General features: G+C 34.9%; 1 protein-coding gene across 5 annotated transcripts in view; it reads right to left on the minus strand.

Annotated features, from left to right (window-relative positions):
- The window catches only part of LOC108716926 (adhesion G protein-coupled receptor B3), a 490,100-nt gene that overhangs the window by 39,411 nt on the left and 429,712 nt on the right, over positions 1-20,977 (minus strand). For 4 of the 5 annotated variants that reach the window (XM_018263507.2, XM_041563156.1, XM_041563153.1 and 1 more), the window contains 3 exons: positions 12,310-12,408; positions 11,538-11,709; positions 4,251-4,346 (listed from right to left, as the gene is read on the minus strand). In XM_018263507.2, coding sequence (XP_018118996.2) covers positions 4,251-4,346; positions 11,538-11,709; positions 12,310-12,408 — 367 coding nt within the window. The remainder of the gene's footprint in view (positions 1-4,250; positions 4,347-11,537; positions 11,710-12,309; positions 12,409-20,977) is intronic. The other variant, XM_041563155.1, reaches the window with a different exon arrangement.

The raw sequence follows: 20,977 nt of genomic DNA on the forward strand, positions 1-20,977 counted from the left end.
AGCTAGAATTTTTAAGTTTAAAGTAAAAAATATAATCATAACCACTTATTTGCTCTAATTTGCTCCTGGTTTAAAAGTAAGAAAATTACTGATGCATGGCTTTACATATTTGTCACATTCTGCCACATAGACCATAGACCATATACCATAACGATCAAAAGGGGGGGGATAGGGACAGAGAATTATTGAGATAGGAGGCATTCTGGTTACATGAATTAGAATGTGTGGCCTCAATGGTCAATTGGTCTAAAGTTGTTTTTAACATAATGTTGGCCAGATTTCCTCAGTGTAATTAAAATATATACTGATTCACTGGAGCTGCAATTCTTTTTTTGACTTGATTAGAGCAAATAACAAAGAGGTTATGATTGTATTTTTTACTTTACAGGGTGTATGTCACCTACAAATGGACACTAAGGGGCAGATTTATCAAGGGTCGAATTTCGAAGTAATGCCATAACTTCGAAATTCGAATAAAAAAAAGATCAATCAAAATTTATAAACAAACATTTTTAACGTTTTTAACTTCCGGTGAATAGGCTGCATTTGAATCAAAGTTTTCAATCAAATTCAAATTGAAAGATTTGCCCCAAAAAACTTTGATTTTTCTAAGTCCACCAAATAGGTTCGGGACCTCCTAGATGGCGAATGGTCGAAGTTTACATGAAGACAGTACATGACAAATTTAAATTTTTGAATAGTCAAATTTATTTCCAATTTAAATCAAATTTTGGCCTATTACACAAAAATAGCTGGAAATTCAAATTTTTTTACTTTGAATTTTGACTTCGACCTTTGATAAATCTGCCCCTAAATAACTTGTAATCACTATGGATTTTAATCTCTTCATGCTTTTAAGCAAAATGATACTGATACTTATTGATATGGCATTCTTAAAAATGTGTAATCACTCTAGTTTTTATTTTTAATATTATTGCTATTTATGCTTATTTTTAATGATAACGAGCTATGTTTTGTAATTTTGGCACCTCCCTTTTTTCCACTTATTTAAACACAGTGTATTTTCATGTGATAAAGGTCCTAATGTAGGACCAAAACGTTGGATTCACAGTAAGATTTTGGAATAAAGAAAGTTTATTAATGTTTCAATTGTGAAGTGCTGGTCCTTACACCTTGCATATACTCTGAGAGCTACTTCCCGGATTTTAAGTGGGTTAAGTATAAGGGATCTGTTATCGGTAACCCATTCTCCAAAAAACTCTGAATTATGGAAAGGCAATCTCCCATAGACTCCACTAATTTCCTTTTTCTCTGCAATAACAGGACAGTACCTTGTACTTGATCCCAACTGAGACACAATTAATTCTTATTGAAAGAAAAAACAGCCTATTGGGATTATTAAATGTTTACATCATTTTTTGTAGACTTAGAGGCACATTCATCACAGGTCGAATTTCGAATTCATGTGAATTTTTAAAAACTCCACCTAAATTCACATGCATTCCAAAGTCGACCAATCGAAATTCATTAAAAAAAATAGAATTTTTCAAACTTGGATGAATTAAACCGACCAGAAAACTCGAATTGAATTCTCTGAAAAAAACTTGAATGTCAGGAAGGCAGCAAACAACTTCAAATTGATCCCTGGATGTCTTCCATTGTTTTAAACAGCAATTCGGCAGGTTTTAGGTGGCAAATAGTCGAATTTGAGTTATTAAAGGGCAAGAGTAAGATAAATCTTGAAAATCAAATTTGAATGCTTAATAAAACCTCAAATTGAATTTAAACAACTCCCTAGCTGAATTTGACAGTTTTGCCCATAAAAAATAAAATATTATAAAATTAGAATTTTCAATTTGACCCTTGAAAAATCTGCCCCTTAAGGTATGAAGATCCAAATTATGGTAAAATCTGTTACCCAGAAAAGCCCAGTTCCCCAGCATTCTGGATAACAGAATGTTATTCATTTTTTTTTTTGGAAATGATGTATAGTTGCTGGTTGATAAAAATGCACCAATGATGTGTTAGAGGGAAAATGGCCACCAGGTAAAAGCTGCTATTTATATTCATGTCCTTTAACTTTCATTGTGCTAATACACATTTTTGGGGATTAATAATTCAGTGGAGGGTTCAAGGTTAGTGATGCTGCTAAAATCTACTCCATAGCAAAGAACTGTGCTCAAGTGCTCGAAGCACTTTCTAATGGATGGACTGATATACATACCATTTTTTAATATGCATATTACATTTACACCTTTGCTTGTGGCAACTATCATTAATTAAGTAGCTACTAATGGCAAAATTATTTAGTGTGTTACTTCCTCTTCTCTTCTGTGTTTGTGTTCCTCTTTTCTCTCATTATGTGAATGCCTTTCAAAATCCATGCCATAAAAATACTACAGAATGAAATGCCATGCAGTATTTTGGCAAACCTATTTTAATCCACACCTTTGAATTTTTGACAATTTTTGACTGGTTAAGTAACCGTTAACAGCAGTAACAGTTAAGACAAAGTAAATGATAATAAACCAAATACACTGGAAATGTATATCAAGGAGACTATGACAATAGATGAAGCTTAGATGGACAAATGAGCTAAGTGAGTATTTTTATGCCATTTACTGAGTGACCTGTACCAGTATATTTGCATCAAAACATGTGGCAGAGGAAGTCTTTCAATCCCCTGTGTAATCAATAAAAGATACAACATGGCTGCCATGGATATGTAGATTGAAATAATTTCCAAAGTACAGTATTTCTATTTTTTAAGCATTTTTATAAAAGCACTAGCATATTTTTCCCTGCACACACTAATAGCATTTACTTTGTACAATATAAATAGTGGTGAGCGAGGTAAATGCTTTCAAATGAATCAGTGAATCATAGTGATTCATTACAAACTAACACATTTGTTGAAGAGCCGTCAAGATTTCCTCTCCATTCATCAGTTGCTTTTACATTATGATAGTGGTTCCTTTAAAACAACTTGTTTTAGTCAATGCATTACCCAATTACTCCAGGGATGGAGAGCTCTGCTACCACTTAATCAGCATTCCCCTAGTCAAAAAGTATAATTAGCTTTTAAGCTGGTTTAGCTGCTAATATCATGAAAATATGCAATTTGCGATACACTGCTTGAAAAGGATAGATGGTAGCTATCATGTTTTCATTAGTATTTTTGATTATTTCTGGCCAGGGCACTTTCTAAAAGGGTTCTGAATCTTCTTTGTGTGGGTTTCCTGTGAGTTTTTGGTTTTCTCTATAGAAATTTATATATATATATATATATATATATATATATATATATATATATATATATATATATATCTAGGGGAATGTAATTAAAAATCACAAGCAATGTGAAAAATGCCATTTTTGCAAATGTTTAGCTCTGCTTGCAATGTAAAATTGTTCACTGGCAAATTTTTCAAATAACACCTGCTCTGGAGTTTCGTTAAGTATTTCTGCACAAAATACACTTTGCGATTGCAACATTTTATGACATACTCTGCGAATGTTCGCAAAAGCCATTTGGTCGCAAACTTTGCAAGGAAGTCATTGAGGTCTGTAATCCGTCGCAAACATGGAAGCTAACATTTGCAATGGTGTTTGCCAGCGTTTTTTGCACAAACGAAACACATTACATTCCCCCAATAGTATGTAAAATCTAAGCATTGATAGTAAAACAGTAATTACATATGACTATTCATGACAATGAAAAGAAAACTGTATAACTTCCTCCCCAGATATACGATTTTGGACTTTAAAAGAATGAGTAACAGTTTGCCCTGTGCTAGAAACATACCCCAATAAGCATCATGTCTGCTAATAGGAAACCCTGCAATTCACTGGTTAGGTCCACTAAGGGTGAAAGTGGTCTATATCTGGGATTTGATCAGAATTTTCGATATTAGAAAGAGACTAACTAGACAGGCCACTATGAGCCCTATATAGCAATGCAAGTTAGAAATTCCTCGTAAATTATGAAATGTATATGTAGAGGAAAATGTGTTGAAAAGTGATAAATTAGAGGGCATTCTGCTGAGTGAAACCAACCTAAATTAGAAATTAATATGAGGAATATAAGTCAGGTCAAAATTTAAAAAATGCTCTGTTCTGGTAACGTTAATCACCATTTGGTGCATAAAATCTTTATCTTTGAACCGTTTCATACTAAAAAAGAAAGAAACAAAAAACATACTCCTGAAAGCATGTAGTAGATGTAATCATACTAATAGTATATTTTACAAGAAAAATATTAGGCAATAATGAAGTTAAGCAAATCTAACCATGATTTGTGCATGTCCGTTTGGAAAAGAACTGGAGGAATCTGCATTTATTGGATCTTGGCAATTTCTAAGTCGACATCTAAAAGCATCCTGGACCTGTAATAATAAAGCAATACAAATATTATTATTACTGTTTGAATGCATTACAGATTTTTACATTGTTGATTATTGTGAGCTACTCAATAGTAACTTACATTTCTAGGGAAACATTGTAATTCATGACTTGCTTAAGGACAAATAAAATGTAAGTTCTTAATACTTATCACATATGCATAGACCCGTAAATAGAGAGAGAATGAGATTGAGATAAAAAGTCAAAAAAATGCTAAGGTAATAGATAACCTTGTATGGAATGTTTTGCAGCAGTGGGGAAGATAAATAGGTAAAATTCTTCATACCATAAAATAACTCATAAAATGCAAATTGAGTGTGAGTTATTGCAAATAATCTAATGCTGCTTTGCCAAGAGGCAAGATCATAGTTTTAAATGCATAAGCGGACCATTCAGTGAATGAATGTGCAATGTGTCTTAAGCAGGATTACAGAGGAGATGATATTCCAATTCTTGATTTCAGTAATTCTGCAGATGATGAATTTCTCCATGATGTTAGAGACTATAAACAAAGTGCTGGGCTTTTTAACTGCTGAATGTACAAATGCCAGCATTACCTAAAGGACTGTTGTTTACAGGAAATATTTGTTAATAAACATGTATCTAGTGGAAATAATGTAATACAAACACAGTTACATGGCTTTATCCACATTTCCAATACCTTCTGCAACACTGTGACTATACCCACACACCCAAACTACCAAATTGCAAATGAAAGTTCTTCTTGTTGTGCAAAATGTTAAGGGCAGATTTATCAAAATGTGAAATTAGAGCTCACTACAGAATAATTCACCTACTTTCTATTTATCAACAGGGGAAAGCTAGAGATCACCATTTGATAAATTTGCTTTAGAAAATCCCATAGGCATGAATAGAAAGTGGATGATTTTTTTATGATGAGCTCTAATCTCACATTTTGATAAATCTGCCCCATAATATTGTTTTTCTACTAAAGTGTCTAATGTGCTGCAACCTTGTGAAATATCTTTACTTTATGACAGCACCAAACACAATAGTACTATAACAACAACAATGCATGTTTTGCAAGTTTTGTAAGGAATCTGCTGTGACTAAAGTATAATTGAACAATCCATAAACTGGTGATATATTCACTTATGTGGCAAGATTTCTCAGGATAGATGGAACACCTCCCTGCTTCTTCTTGTTTGCATTGCTTGTTCATTTTATTTAAGTGGTTGGCAACAGAATATTAAACAAAGGGCAAATTATGGGAGAGAAACAAAAATCACATACGTTATTTAGAACAGTGATACGACAAAATGGGGATTTTATGTAAATGTTGACGTTTTGCCCACTTACTTATACTATTCATCAGAGAAAGAGGGACAGGGAGAGCAAGACATTGTCAAGAATGTAATCTGTTTCTCAAGGAATATACAAGCTATATGAGTTTTAGGTTGTATGCGGTCTTAGTATTTGATGTAATGCAGGGCAGGTGCCACTACTATTGTGGATGACCATCATTTTAAAATTCCCAAGCTTTAATAACCATGCCTGCACAGTATATAAAATATATTGGAATTTCAACCTCTTAAACTGTAATAAAGAGTTTGCCTTAAGTGTTTAGCACCTCCTACAAACATTTATGCAAGTATGTCCTCTAAGTTAAGCACTAGTAATGGTGATTATTAATGGTTGTGCATAATATTCTTCCCGTTATAACATGGAGCATAATCAGTCATCTGCCAGCTTCCCCATGAGATAGCATAATATTTGCAGGTAGTCAAATGGCCACTAAAGCAGTTATGTTGAGATTCTCATTGGGTTTCCTCGAACAAAATGACCGATTTCAACACCGGACACGACAATAATAATTTCATATGTTTCAAATAAAATAGTATCAGAAATATAGCATGAGAGAGAGTAAAATTTTGTGGCCGGCCATCAACTATCTTGACAGGATTATTACTTAATATTTTCCTTTTAATGCTAAAATGAAATAACCTTTAGAAAAGTACAGATAGAAAAACGACCAAACTCAGTATATAGATAAAAAGCAAACCGTCAGTTGCTATAGCAGCATCAGCCACAAAAAAAAATATATATTTATCTTTATATGAAGGGCGAATAACAAATACGAAAAACAAAGTGCAGCAAATGCCACTTTTGAAAATGTATGATACGGCAAGTGTCTGATCACAGCAATACACAAAGCAATGATTTATTTTTATGCTCTATTAAATCTACATGACTAACAAAACATAACATAGTGCCTAAAAAAGCAAATCAACAGTGGAATGGAAGCATAAAATCCAACAGATTTTCATGTCAAAACAGCAACAGCATGGCTAACTAAGACCTGGCCACCATACAGCTACTGATTAATAACACATATTCTTCTCCTTGTCATTTACCAAGTGAGGACATTCATTAAACATTTGTAATCTCCTGCAAGCACAGATTCTGGCCAGGTCCTGCAATCTTGACCCTATAATCATTAGGGTCATGTAGCTCTGCTTAGCATAAGGTTACTCATATCCATCCTCCATTTGATTTGATTTTTCTCATACTGTAGCTTTCCCAACATCTAAAATGCATTACCACCTTTAAACACTAATCACTCCTCAGTGTGGCACTTCAGCCAAACATACATAAGTGCAGCAACATCTTGATATATGTCACTGGAAGATCTTGGTGAAAGCTTCTCTGCTGATGATGTCTGGCTTGGTTTTTATTACTACAAATTAAAATCCAAGTTTTAGGGCACATGGACATTACATTAGTCTGCCATTCTCCACTATTCTTACTTTGGCTCTGTAACATGCAGGTAACATTATTAGTGCTAAGCATAAAAAATAGATTACATGGGTTGCATAGACTAACATGGGTGTCATATTGAACCAATTGAGTTATTTATGGCAACCAGTAAACAATTACCGTTGATCATTTCAGTGCACGTTAGGCAATGAAAGAAAACTGATTAATTCCTATGGCAACTCTAACAATGCACCATTAAGTAAAAAAAAAAATCACCATTTATCTTAAATGATATGAAATAATGAACAACTGGTTGTCCATAGGTCCCTCAGCCAAGGTTGGTCTTAGTCCCCTACATAGTTGCCACAAACACCCTTGCCTTCAATCACAAATTATTATGTTTACCCCACTATACACACATAAACTCAAGCTCCTTGGAATTGTTTGTCGTCCCGCCACCTGAATTATGTTACATGTTTTTTGAGTCGTGATGCTTGCCTTTGACTAAGAGGGGTTGCCAAGACATTAGTTGCAGTGTCCATGATTTATATTTCTAAAGCCGTCACTAGTGATGGGCGAATTTATTCGGCAGGCGTGAATTTGCGGCAAATTTGCGCGTTTCGCCGCCAGCGAATAAATTCGCAAAACGCCCGCGAAAATTCGCGGCAAAAATTCACCGGCGTCAAAATTTTTTTTCAAAAAAACGGACGCCGGCGCCAAAAACGGGGGCCAGCGTTGAAAAAACGGGTGCCGCCGTTTCGCAAATTTTTCGCCGTTTCGCGAATTTCGCGAGAAATTCACTAATTTTTCTGCGAAGCAAAACGGCGCAAATTCGCCCATCACTAGCCGTCAATTCTGTGTACATACTTTTTACAAGAAATCAGCATTCTGCACTGCAGAAACAAGATGCCAGGTTGGGGATTACAACTGATTACAAACAGATCAGAGGTTTTGTTCTATTGTAGAGTCAAGGCTTCCTATATAATGACTTGCTAAGGCAGACTACTAACATTGTTAGATTGAAAGTAGAGTTTCATTGGGTTTTATTCAATGATCAATAGCTGTACTCTTTTCACTTCCTACCTAACTGGGTATTTGTAAGTGACTGCTGTCATTTATTACGATCCTAGAAAGTGGGTGCTAAAATGAGCCCAGCATGTATTATATATAAATTATGCTACATGTTTAATGTATGCAGTTTGTTAGTACTGAAGTTATCCGTTGTACAAGCATGGTGAGTTTTAATGAATGAGAGCAGATATATTTAATGCTTTTTACAGATGTATTGATATTCATGTAATTTATGCTTAAACAAAAGCAGCTTGTGTACATTGTGTACATTTTAAACTCCGTGTTCCCATCCAAACACTTATTAAACATTATATTGCACAAGGAAAGTTTATAATGATGGGGCTTATTTGCATAACAATCCATTCCAAATAACTGTAAAAGCCATTTTATTTCCAAGCATACTGGGAGCTTTGCCTGTTATATTTTTACTACACTGTTTAGCATTGCCTACAAACATGCTGAGCAGTTAGAGTGTTATATGCATGGCATGGGCAGGTTGAAAATAAGTTATGTGCCTCGAATATAAGGATCAAAGTTATATATCAGACAACAGTCACAGGGCTCTGTGCACCCTTTTCCTATTGAATTGAAATGTGTACCAAATGCACAACATGTGTGCAATACCTGCCTTATAATTTCTGGTATCAATCAGTTTGTTATGTTATGGATACTACCCAGTGCTCCGCAGAAGGTACCAGTTACTCATTGTACATTTCACAGCTCAGCTGCAGAAGATCCAGGACATGACTAAAGTAGTAACAGGGTACAACTCAACAAAATCCGAGGTGGCCAATCCTCTACCCTTGTGCACCAGGCGTCTCTGTCGTTCTACAGGGTGTGCGAGGTCCTGCACTGCTTTGAACCTAAAGTAGTAACAGCCCTTATGATGCAGTTGTAAAGTAATATAAATTAACTATTCTCAGTAAGTATAACCAAGTTGTTCAGCCTATTCTAGCGGTTCACCTATCCAAGTCATACACAGGTAGATCTGGTGGAGGTACAATGAGTATGGGCCCAAATGCTATGATCTGGTGTCATGTTTCTAATTTTTGGAGACTGAAACTAGTTTCTGATGGCAGGAAATGAAAAATAAAACTATTTGGGGAGACAAGTGCAGGAACTTCTTTTTATTTGTAATTATTGGCATTACTGGGGTGAATGGCAAACATTTTCTACTGTAGTAGCATTTCTGTGGTTAATGCTGATTATCAATTTTCTACAGTGACTACTAGCATAATGACTCAGTATTTGAGATGCAAATAACACTAGCATTGCTGCACTAGCCAATCAAACACATAGTCCTGTGTGTTTCTGCTGATTGCTGTTGGACAGAGTTGTTGTGTTGTTAATAAACATCAAAATAGCAAAATGGCTTTGTTTTAAAGTGGGCAACACCAGAAAGTGTTGGTGGATGAGGCACATAGAATGTCTCCACTTGGACCCAAATTCAAGCACTGGTTTACACCTTACCAAATAAACAAGTTGCATTATGACAGTATTTCTAAGCAGCAATGTAAACACAGTTAAAAAAAAAACCCCACAAAGCTCTTACAGAGCATGTGTGTTTTAGTGGCATTTCACCATTCATCATATCACCTTTAAAAAAGTAAATGTAGCGTATGTTATCTAAAAATTTGGCTCTGTTGGCTCACAATGTCCCACCATGCCCCTTTATTTAAATATAACATAATTACGCTCTGTATCCATTGAATCAATGTATCATATTGTGCTGTTTTGTGAAACGTGCCATGTGAGCCATGTGTGTCAATAAAAAGCGTGTTAGCTGGTATGTGGAAAGTGGAAAGGGGTTTTTACACATAAACTAATTATAGAATATTTCAGAGGAGACTGAGCATGTAGGATATTGATGTCAGTTAGCTGCAGGGCACTCATTATGGAGGTAAACCATATTATTCTTTAGTATTCTTTAATAGTGGCGCTGCCTTTAATGTATATTACAATTATGTATTGATTAAAATTTCTTGTCCTTGTTTTTAGTGTCCTGTTGTGTGGAGGTTAAGGTGTCAGTCTGCATATAGAAGTGCATTTCCACGTTTTGGATCCAGTTTCTGTTTATCTGTTTAGTCTTCTTTAGAAAGGTAAGCTTTATTTGTATGGTTTGGAATGAAAGCTATGAATGCAACATCTGGTTGCCCTTATTCAATTCGCACCATATCCATATTCAATTATTCATTTTGCTACTTTAACTAGGCATTTATCTTTTTCTTTATCACATTATTCTATTACGAATAAACAGAAAGACAGACATGGAAGGTCAGGAATGCACAACTTGCAAAAAGTATGAGTAGGCACTCCAAATATTCCAGCATATGGGCCATAAAAGTTCAAGGTAAATTTTTCACAATTAGTTTAATTCTCTTCTTTTGGCTGTAGGTTTTGGGTCTGGCACCCAAACCTAATGTTTCTAGTGGTGAGTGTCTACCAAACAACACCCATGGGAGATTCATTCTTATTATTTCTAGAATCAAATCCTGTCTGGAGCAACCTGCAAAAGACTCCAGTATAGCACAGGTCTCCTCCCAGTTACCATAGTAACGTAGGACATTGTCAATAAGAGACTGACCTGACAGACTATCTGACTTTTGTGTACCAAAGTTCCACAGTATAGCATCCTCTGTGTGTAGCACTCTGATTAATTCATATATTTTTTCCATAATGGTAATTTATTATAAATTGGGCCAAGCTCAAAAAAGTGTGCATTCAGCCATTATTTTGGACTTTTTGCACTGCACATAGAAGAATTGTTGCAGGTCTCTGCCCTTCTGAATTAAATCATTGTAGATCAGCTCAAATTGTGATTTTAAGGACTTCATGGATGTGTTTTGTAAAAACTCAGGCCAACTCTTGTTTCTATAATCTATAAAGGCTGGAGTCTAACATAATAGCCAGAACATTCCTGCTTTGCAGCTCTCTAACTCTGTGTTAGTCAGCGACTTTAAGGGGGCCACATGGGACATAACTTTTCAGCGAGTTTGCAAATGATCCATAACATGCAGCTCAGATTCAAAGCAAACAGTTATGACCAATGTGGCCTCCCCCCCTCAAGTCACTGATTGGTTACTGCCCGGTAACCAATCAGTGGAAACCAAGAGAGCTGAAAAGCAGGAATTAGTGTTCTGGCTATTATATTAGACATCTGGTTACTCCAGCCAAATAAATTTTTGGCTAACTAACTATATGAGAAATGTTTTGTTATTTTGCACAGCCTATCTGTTTACCCAGTTGTTATGTTTATACTGAACAATTTATTAAGCATTTGCAATTCTATTTAATTCTATTTCAAAAATAGAATATAAAGTAAAATTTAAAAAATGAGGCAACATGGTCAGTTTATTTGATTCAAAACATACAATCATTCTCCTCACCTCTTTTCGAAGAATGCAGTGGACCATTACAATGACAAAACCTTGCAAGGAATCAAATACTGCAAATAGTATCTGAAACAGTATTGATCTTTTATCTGTCATTGCAAGGACAGCAGACATCCACGTCAGTGCCAGGAGTGGTAAGACAACACAAGAACTCCAGAGAGATGCCCTAATCAGATAAAGGAAGAAAAAAAATTTGCTGAACCATATTGTACGTTGTACATAAATAACACATTCATTTGAGTAAAACAGCTAAAGCTTTCCATGCTGATGTGGCCAGCAAAAGATATATTTTTAGGGACATGGACAACTTGCAAGTCTCCTGTTGTTGCAAAAACACAACTCCTAGCATCTTCCATAAGCCACAGAGAATGCTGGAGTTGTAAGCTAAGCCTATCACATGTTAAGTTTTAGGACAAAACAGAACTGGATGTTATACAGGGACTCATTTTTTTATTCAGAATCAAGTCTTTAACAGAGGTACGTAGACCCTGTGGACCTCCAGTTGTTATTTAATGAGAACAAAAAGCACCCTAACATTGTAGGCTGCTGAGGATTACAGTTTTAAATGAGTGGCAGGGCTAAAGTTAGGACATCCCTTATTTAACTCAACATTCCTTTGAAAATTAGAAGTGCAATTGTTCCTAATTTTAGACTAAAAAAACAAAAACACATAACAATATTATCATTAGAAAAACACAAATTTTCTATTTCAAGACATGCACGGTAAAAGATTTGTAACAAGAAGATGTAAATGATTTAGACTAACATGGCATTACTGGCGGTGGTGGCTGACAAAGCTGTTGTTGAAACTACTCCACACTTGGCACATTTGAGCGTCAAACCGCTATGAGGCTCACTCATCTGACTGCAAACAAACAGAACACCCACAAAAAAGAACAAAATATTCAATTTTCACCAAAGAATTAATTATTTTTGTTTGTTGTTTTTGTTTAATAAAATCTCATGCATACTTAAAATGATGAATGCATTGATTTGTTTAATAATGGAAACACTGTTACATTATTATACTGGCTTTTTTTTTTTTCTTTTTTTTTTTAGAAATTAGCTATTAAAAGAAGGATCATTTCATTCATGCATGGCTTGTGTCTGTTTACAAAGTGGAATTTCCCATTTTGCAAATTGAAAGTGAGCAGTTGCAAATACATTGAGCTTAACATATGCAGGAGCTAAGAAGGACATATGATGAACAACCTCTATTCAGGCCTACATTTTCCAACATCAGTCTTTACAAATTTAGAAATTATAATCCCAGTTTGTGTTTTGTAAGTAGAAATCATAGATCATACTAGATTTAGAGCTATCTTAAAGTATAACAAAGTGTTCAATAGTGGCCTGAACATAGGTTGAAAATGAATGGGTTTTGATGAACTATTTTTTGATGGGAAAAAATATGACTTTTTTCAGTGTGATTCTACAAAACAGTGCAGAAGCATCAATCCACATTAAATAAAGAACAATGACCTAGAACATTAACCACGGTAGAAGCTTTAAAACATACTTTAAAGCAAAAAAAAAAATTTGCTGAAGTAAAAACATATTTATTGGCAGCATAATATTCATTACGTGTCTTCCTACCCACCAACTGAGATCCCTATATAAATGAGTAAATATACATTTGGAATTGAAAAACCTCCCCATACTCAGCTCAAGCTTTTCCAGATTTATTTCTTTTTATTTATAGGATACAGATAAATACTTGACGATTTGCATTGTAACTTTACAAGAAATCAGATTCCACAACTCATGTAATACATAAATTGTTTGAGCAATGAGTGCTTTCTGTAACAACTTATTGTTGGGGAGCCCTAAGAGGTGTACAGCATTAGTTAAGGAATATTATGGAATGCATTGCTACCTAACTCATAAAAAGAATGGGATTTTCATGCTAGGCCCTTGCTGCTTCACCTGAGTAGCAGTCCAGGGTCTAGAGGCTTCACTGCTAAATTAAGTCAGGAAACCGGATCCTGCAATGAGTTAGCAAGTGCTAACTACACTCTGTCATGGTACACTCAAGGGGTATAACACATATCAGAGTTAGTGAGCAGTTCTGCTCCATTTAGAAGTAATGGGGTTTGTACCCTCAATGTGGTACTTGCCTAGTGTCGGGGTAATAGGGGAAAGAGGACCAGATTCACCCTCCCTTCTCCTGAATAGCATTCAATTTAGGTACCCCAGCATCAGATGGGGCTCAACCTGTAGGTGAGAACTACCATCTATTGATGTTCTACCTCAGTGAGCACCATGGGAGTAGGTATATTACTTTCACATTGTAAATTAAATTTTTATATGATCAGCTGCAATAGGCATCACTGTTCTAATTTTAGATATTTAATACATTTCTAATTGCTGTTTGAGAATCACTGGCACCCAAACTCTTCAGTATTTCTATTGTTACTGCCATAAAGGACATAGTTAATCTCTAACCCCATACTCCACCATCTAACGAGGGCCCATCTAAGTAAAAGAGTTGAATATATATATATATATATATATATATATATATATATATACACACATTTATTTAAAGTCATCTACAGCTTATTATTATGCATACATTTCCCAAAATTAATATTTTTCACATTTGAAGCTGCAACTAATTTATATTATATTAACTGTAAAGCGGAATGGTTGCTAAAATGAAACAGCTATTTAACTAATACCAATGGTTCCTTGGGGGTTTCTTTGTAAATTATAAGAATCGCAAATGACAAGCAGCTCCATTCTTAGTATTCTTATCTCTTCTTTATGAAATGACGCAACTAATTCAAAGAAGACCATATGTTAAAGGAATAATAAACTGAAAAATAAATCTTATAGAAAAAAAAATATAAAAAATATTATTCTAAGCAATGTTCCAGTATACAGTCATTACTCACAAGTTATTGCTATAAGAAACAATATTAGTCTGCCCTTTGCTATTCTCTGCATTGCTGGTTCTGATTATTCGACCATGGCAGTAAGTAGTTGATTAAAAGACATTTGTTGATGCAAAGCTTTCTTATGTTGCAAAGCACTTGGAAGTACAATATAACCAAAAGCAATATTTCCCCCCTAATCCACAGTAAAAAATCTAATAAAAAAATTAAATTAAAAAATTAAGGACACATGCTTACAAACTGAAGATTAAGGATTATCCTTCAGTTTTAGAATAAACCATGTAACAATTCTACTAAATACAATTTTATAATTCAAAATGGAAACAGTGCAAGCAAAACATATAATTATATATAAAGTATATTAGTCAGGAATAACAACACTACAGAATATAGGGGTACATTCATTATTCTGTCTTCTCTTTTTTTTTAAGAAGCAACAGCAGAGTGGTTACCAAGGCTAAACAAAAGGTCCCAACTTTGCTATTGTAATAACACTTAGGGGCCCATTCATTAAGTGAAGGAATAGAAAAAAAAAACTTAGAATTTCTAAGTGTTTTTTTGGCTACTTCGACCATCGAATGGGCTACTTCGACCTTCGACTTCGAATCGAACTAAAAATCGTTTGACTATTCGACCATTCGATCGTCTAAGTACTGTCTCTTTAAGAAAAAACTTCAACCCCCTAGTTCGCCACCTAAAAGCCACCGAACTCAATGCTAGCCTATGGGGAAGGTCCCCATAGGCTTGCCTAACTTTTTTTGGTCGAAGGCTAATCCTTTGATCGTTGGATTAAAATTCTTCTAATCCGATCGTTCGATCGAAGATATTCGAAGTCGAAGGATTTTCATTCCCCAGGCGAATATCGAGGGTTAATTAAACCTCGATATTCGACCCTTGATGAATTTGCCCCTAAGATAAATAGTACAGATGCTTAAGTTCCCCAATAAAGCATGAAAAGTATTCTCTTGAAGTACACAGAATCCTATTATTACTGCTCTATTACTTTTTGCCCTCTACAACTCTTTCATGTTGCTCTATTAAAGCACATCAAGTTTCTATTTTATTTAATGATATCGTTAAAGCATTTATCATAATGGTCTGCTTTTTGTTTACAAGAATACTTCTTGTATGTAACAGTATTTCTCTTTGATTTCTAATACATTGATTGGTAATTGAAGTAAAGGATACTGATAAGCCTTCTTTAGCTTAGTCATGAAGCATACAGTACCATATTAATATATGAATCAGAACACTGCTTCCCCTGGGCTTACTATCATCCTCAGTAGGGCACATGTGCTGGATAACACAAGTAAGTTTCTATTTTGGGATCTTCCCTATGGATCGCACTGATTCTTCTTTTTTACTTAACTCAAGTGATGATTCATTTGTAAAATACATAAATAATCATGTCAGTTATACATGAAAATAGCAATACCCATATCATAGGAACATGGTTATAATTCCTTTCCATTTTTAAGTACCTTATTTCCTTGTTCAAGGTTGTTCAGTGCTAATTTAGCAATGACTGTGACGAAGAATGTTTGAATGTTGATTGTGTGGAAAAGAAAATGACAGATTATAGTACAATGGCGTTGCATTGTTCGATGAAGCCCCTCTAGCTAGCAGAGCCCTTACAAGGGTAAAATGAATCTTAATTTGGCCAAACAGGGAGGTGTTTTTGACTATGAGTAAGTGCCCCAATAGGCACGAAACGCGTTAGGTATCATGTCCTAATAAATGTTCTACTTTTTTACATTTGTTTTCATATTTTTTGGAGACCCTCACATTCCGTTTGGACACAGTATATTTGACTTTGCACCTTGGGACTGAGGTGAACTCTGAGTGCTTTCTCCTTTGTTCTTTACTTCAATTTGTATTTTTGATTTAATACTTTTTCATTAAGTGGTACCACATTTATTTATTTTTATGTGGCAGTAGCACTAACCTTCGTTTCTATGAAGCTTTTTGTCGCCCAAGTTTTTCAACTTGCCTCATAGCAGGGGTGGCACTAACATTATGGTTACTTGTTTAAGATGCCAGTATTTGGCTCCTTTATATTGCTGCTGAAATATTTTCTATGGATCTTTTCTTCAAAATGTTCTGTGATTAACACAGTATATTACTAACAGCACAAAGAAATATGTTGTTATGGCAACAAAGAAATATTTTGACATTAAATCAGCTACTAATATGATAGATCATCTTTTATACATTACACACGACACCTATAACAATTGATTTACAGGTAGCAGCCTTTATCCTTGACATACTCTGTAAAGTATTTTAAACAGTTTTATTCAGATACCATGTAACCATACAAAGGAATGTACTATATCCTGTACATTAGACATTGCAGAGAGCAGACCCGCTGAGTTTTATCTCAGAAGCTATAACATTTTTAAGTTTTGCAAACTGAAACATCTACCCTATTACTGATTCTGTGAAAAAGCTGTTTTTTAATCAAGGGCTGATTTATTCATTGCTGGTATTTCTTTTTTTTTTTTTTACAGGATGTCAACTTGTAAAAACATATAAAGCTTTTTTAAAATTAAGCCCCCACTGACTTGCATTGTGTTAATATTAACACAAAGGTTGTTAATGTTTCAGTGACCTATAACAGTGCAGTACTGCTGCTGGCTTCTAAAATCATAGACTAGATTTTGACTATTCGACTTTGAACACATTTTGATGAACTGACATATTTATCTCAGCAGTAAATGCTTCGATAAATGGCTGATTTGTTAAAACACTTTCCTGAAAGTGAAGACATTTTTGTGAAACTACTATTAGTGTGACATACCACCAGCACTAGTTACACCACAGTCTATTGTTATCACCACTGAAGTTTTATAACTTCAAATCATTAATTAATTAATCTTTAGTTGGCTACCATGGATCTGCCACTGTTCAGCTGGGTACATCAGAGCACTACATAGGATAGTTTCTATTATGCTATGCTGTATTATTAATTATTTATTTGTATATTAGCTCCCATAATGTCCTATATAGTAAGTATTCTAGTTATATAAACATACTTACAAAGCATAAAAAAATATTACAAGGCTTAGGGTAACAATTCAAATAAAAATTAGAATATAAAGTCTTAGGGGCCCATTTACTCGAGTGAAGGAATAGAGGAATTTCGAAGTGTTTTTTTAGCTACTTCGACCATCGAATGGGCTACTTCGACCATCGAATGGGCTACTTCGACCTTCGACTACGACTTTGACTTCGAATCAAACGATTCGAACTAAAAATCGTTCGACTATTTGACCATTTGATAGTTTAAGTACTGTCTCTTTAAGAAAAAACTTCGACCCCCTAGTTCACCACCTAAAAGCTACCGAAGTCAATGTTAGCCTATGGGGAAGGTCCCCATAGGCTTTGCAATGTTTTTTTGGTCGAACAAAAATCGTTCAATCAATGGATTAAAATCCTTCGAATTGAACAATTCGAAGGATTTAATTGTTCCATTGAACGATTTTTCGTTCAGTCGAACGAATAGCGCTAAATCCTTCGACTTCGATATTCGAAGTCGAAGGATTTAACTTCGACAGTCGAATATCGAGGGTTAATTAACCCTCGATATACGACCCTAAGTAAATCTGCCCCTTAATGTAAAGGGCTTCAACAGGGTTGTTCAACTTTAAATTAACTTCTAGTATGACATGAAGAGTGATATTCTGAGATAATTTGCAAATGTTTTATTTTTATTGTTTGTAGTTTTTTTTAGTTATTTAGCTTTTTAATCAGCAGCTATCCAGTTTGCAATTTCAGCAATCTGATTGTTAGGGTCCAAATTATCCTAGAAACCATGCATTGATTTGAATAAGAAACTGGAATATGATTAGGAAAAGGCCTTAACAGAAAGATATAAACTCTTAATAAGCAATATTGTCAGCAGCAACACTTTCTTAAAGGGGTTGTTCACCTTTAAATCAATTTTAAGTATGATGTAAGTATTTATTCAGCAGCTCTCCAGTTTGTAATTTCAGCAATCTGGTCCAAATTACCCTAGCAACCATGCATTGATTTAGATAAAAGACTGGAATATGAATAGAAGAGGCCTGCATAGAAAGATGAGTAATATAATTTAGCCATACCAATACATTTGTAGCCTTATAGAGCATTTGTTTTTTAGATGGAATAAGTTACTCCCATTTGAAAACTGGAAAGAGTCAGAAGAAGAAAAAGGTAAATAGTTAAAAAACAATTGCTTAGAATTTGCCATTCTATGACATTCTAAAAGTTAACTTAAAGGGGAACTCCCAAAAACATAACTTAAGCTTTTTGAAAAGTAAACATACTTTCAAACAAATTTTAATACATCATTTAAAAAATATGGAGACTTTTCATGATTTTTAATGGTTTCTGACGGTTCCCTAAGCTTAGCCCCCTGCTCTCCTGCTGATCTGTCTGACTACTTTGCTGAGCTGTCTGACTACTGTTACTTTGTATCAACAGCCATCTGTCCTGAGCCTGCATCCTTCAAACCCCACAATTCCCTGCACACATGATTTCAATAAGGAACGGAACATCTCAGTGCAATACATTTTGCATGCTGTCTGTAAACTGTGGAGAAGTTGTTACAATTTGTATGATCAGTGTTTAGTCCCTCCTTCCCTGCCAGGATTCCAAATGATGCAGAAAGATACAGCTGGATACCAGCATAGAAAATGGCATTTATTCATACTTTCTGTGTTATATGGGCCTCTTTTTTAAATTTGATTTGGAAGCCAGAGTTCCCCTTTAAAGGGGAACTTTCCCTTTACACCTGAAGACTGTTTAAAGGTAATTGCTTATTGATTGCTGTGGGTTACTGCACCTGTAAAATGAAATACCTTTGTTAGAAAATTAGTATCAAGGCATACCAAACGTGATACACTTAAATATTACAAATTATATGCTAACTTGAAAATTTGTTAAATATGAATACGTTTCATGCTAAATGCCTTTGGGATACAGTATAATTATTTTTAGGGCTGTTTCTCTACTGATAGGTATTTGCTGTTCCAATCACACAGCTCACCATGGAATAGACTGAAAATGGGTATTAAACATGTATATCACCATTAAATCACCATGGGGCAAATTTACTTACCTCCGAAGTTGCGCCAGCGTTGGCTTTGCCACTCTTCGCCAGGGCACCGCTAATTCACTAAAATCCGAAGTTGCGCTCAGGTAGGCGAAAGGTAGTAAAGTTGAGCTAGCATTAATTTGTCAAGCAAAGCAAACTTACGCTAGCGATGTCTAATTTGCATACGGCGCCAAGTTAAAGTACAATGGACGTATATGTAGCAGCAAATACATTACACTACACAAGCCTAGGAAAGCTCCATAAAATAAAATAGAGTTGTTAGGATGTTAGGAAATGTAGGGGGGAAGGAGGGTACCCCCAAAAAAAGTTTCAATCTTTTTCAGCCTATCACCCTTAAAAAAGTAAAAGACGCCAGCGTTTTTTGGCAACTTTTTTTTAAGCAAGCCCTATCTACTCTATTGCACTTAGCCTGGTCTTAGGTGGGGAAGGCAAGTCTCGCGCAAGAGGTAACGTTCAGTAAAATGCGCAAGTTAGTGAATTAGAGTAGTTACGTCCCTTCACCATAAGCGCAACTTATCCTTGCATAAGAGTAGCGCTAGAGTAGGTCCACTTCACTTCTAGATGTCTCCAAGGTAATTTCCCCAAATCTACATGCAAAGGAAAATCTGATAATCCCAGGGATTCATGTATTGCCCCAATATATCACTGACAAAAGATAGAAAGAGAGAGTTTTCTTTCTCTGCACACATCTAATTCTACATCTTAAACAGAAAGTGGGGGTTACCTTGTGTTGCCAGAGACTGCAATTGATAATCCACACAAATGTCTGACAGGGTAGTGGGAAGATGGTGTTACTAACAACAGTTTACCTTCCCATTCACTGGCAATTTGGCAGTGCTCTACAACAAGAAAAACAAAGTTCTTTCTACTGTTCCCCTGCAGTCCCTTGGATTTATAGTGACACGCCAAACTTTAACTATGTAGAAAAAAATAAATATTGTTTACATTTGTAATTGCATTCATGAAATGCATGTGAAAGAATTCATTCACTTCCAGTGTAGTTGATATGAACAATTATAGGAAAAAAGGTTCACTGGAGTGCTATAGTTTGAAACTATAGCTCTCCAGTGAACCTTTTTTACTATATGATACGCTTTTTCTGGAAGTGGTAAAACCAGATCACTGTTGGATTGAGCTACTAACGAATACCCTACACGGATTGTAGATTCAAAATTTGTTTGTCTGGATATGAACAATTATTTATCAGTGAATTAACTCAAAGAAATTCAAAAGTAAACTGCCAGAGAAACTGACAGTTCGCAGGGGTATTATATGCAATAGTTTAATATTAAATAGTGCACTGATGTGCATCTATGGTTAACAAAGACTTGACAAATAGATACAGAAAGTATCATCAGCCAGTATTTTTCAGATTTTTTTTTACTAATCATGACTATTAACAACATTATAATAAATGTAGCGGAGTCCTTTAACTGAAA

The sequence above is a fragment of the Xenopus laevis genome, chromosome 5L, assembly GCF_017654675.1.
Source record: "Xenopus laevis strain J_2021 chromosome 5L, Xenopus_laevis_v10.1, whole genome shotgun sequence".
NCBI classification, from domain to species: Eukaryota; Metazoa; Chordata; class Amphibia; order Anura; family Pipidae; genus Xenopus; species Xenopus laevis.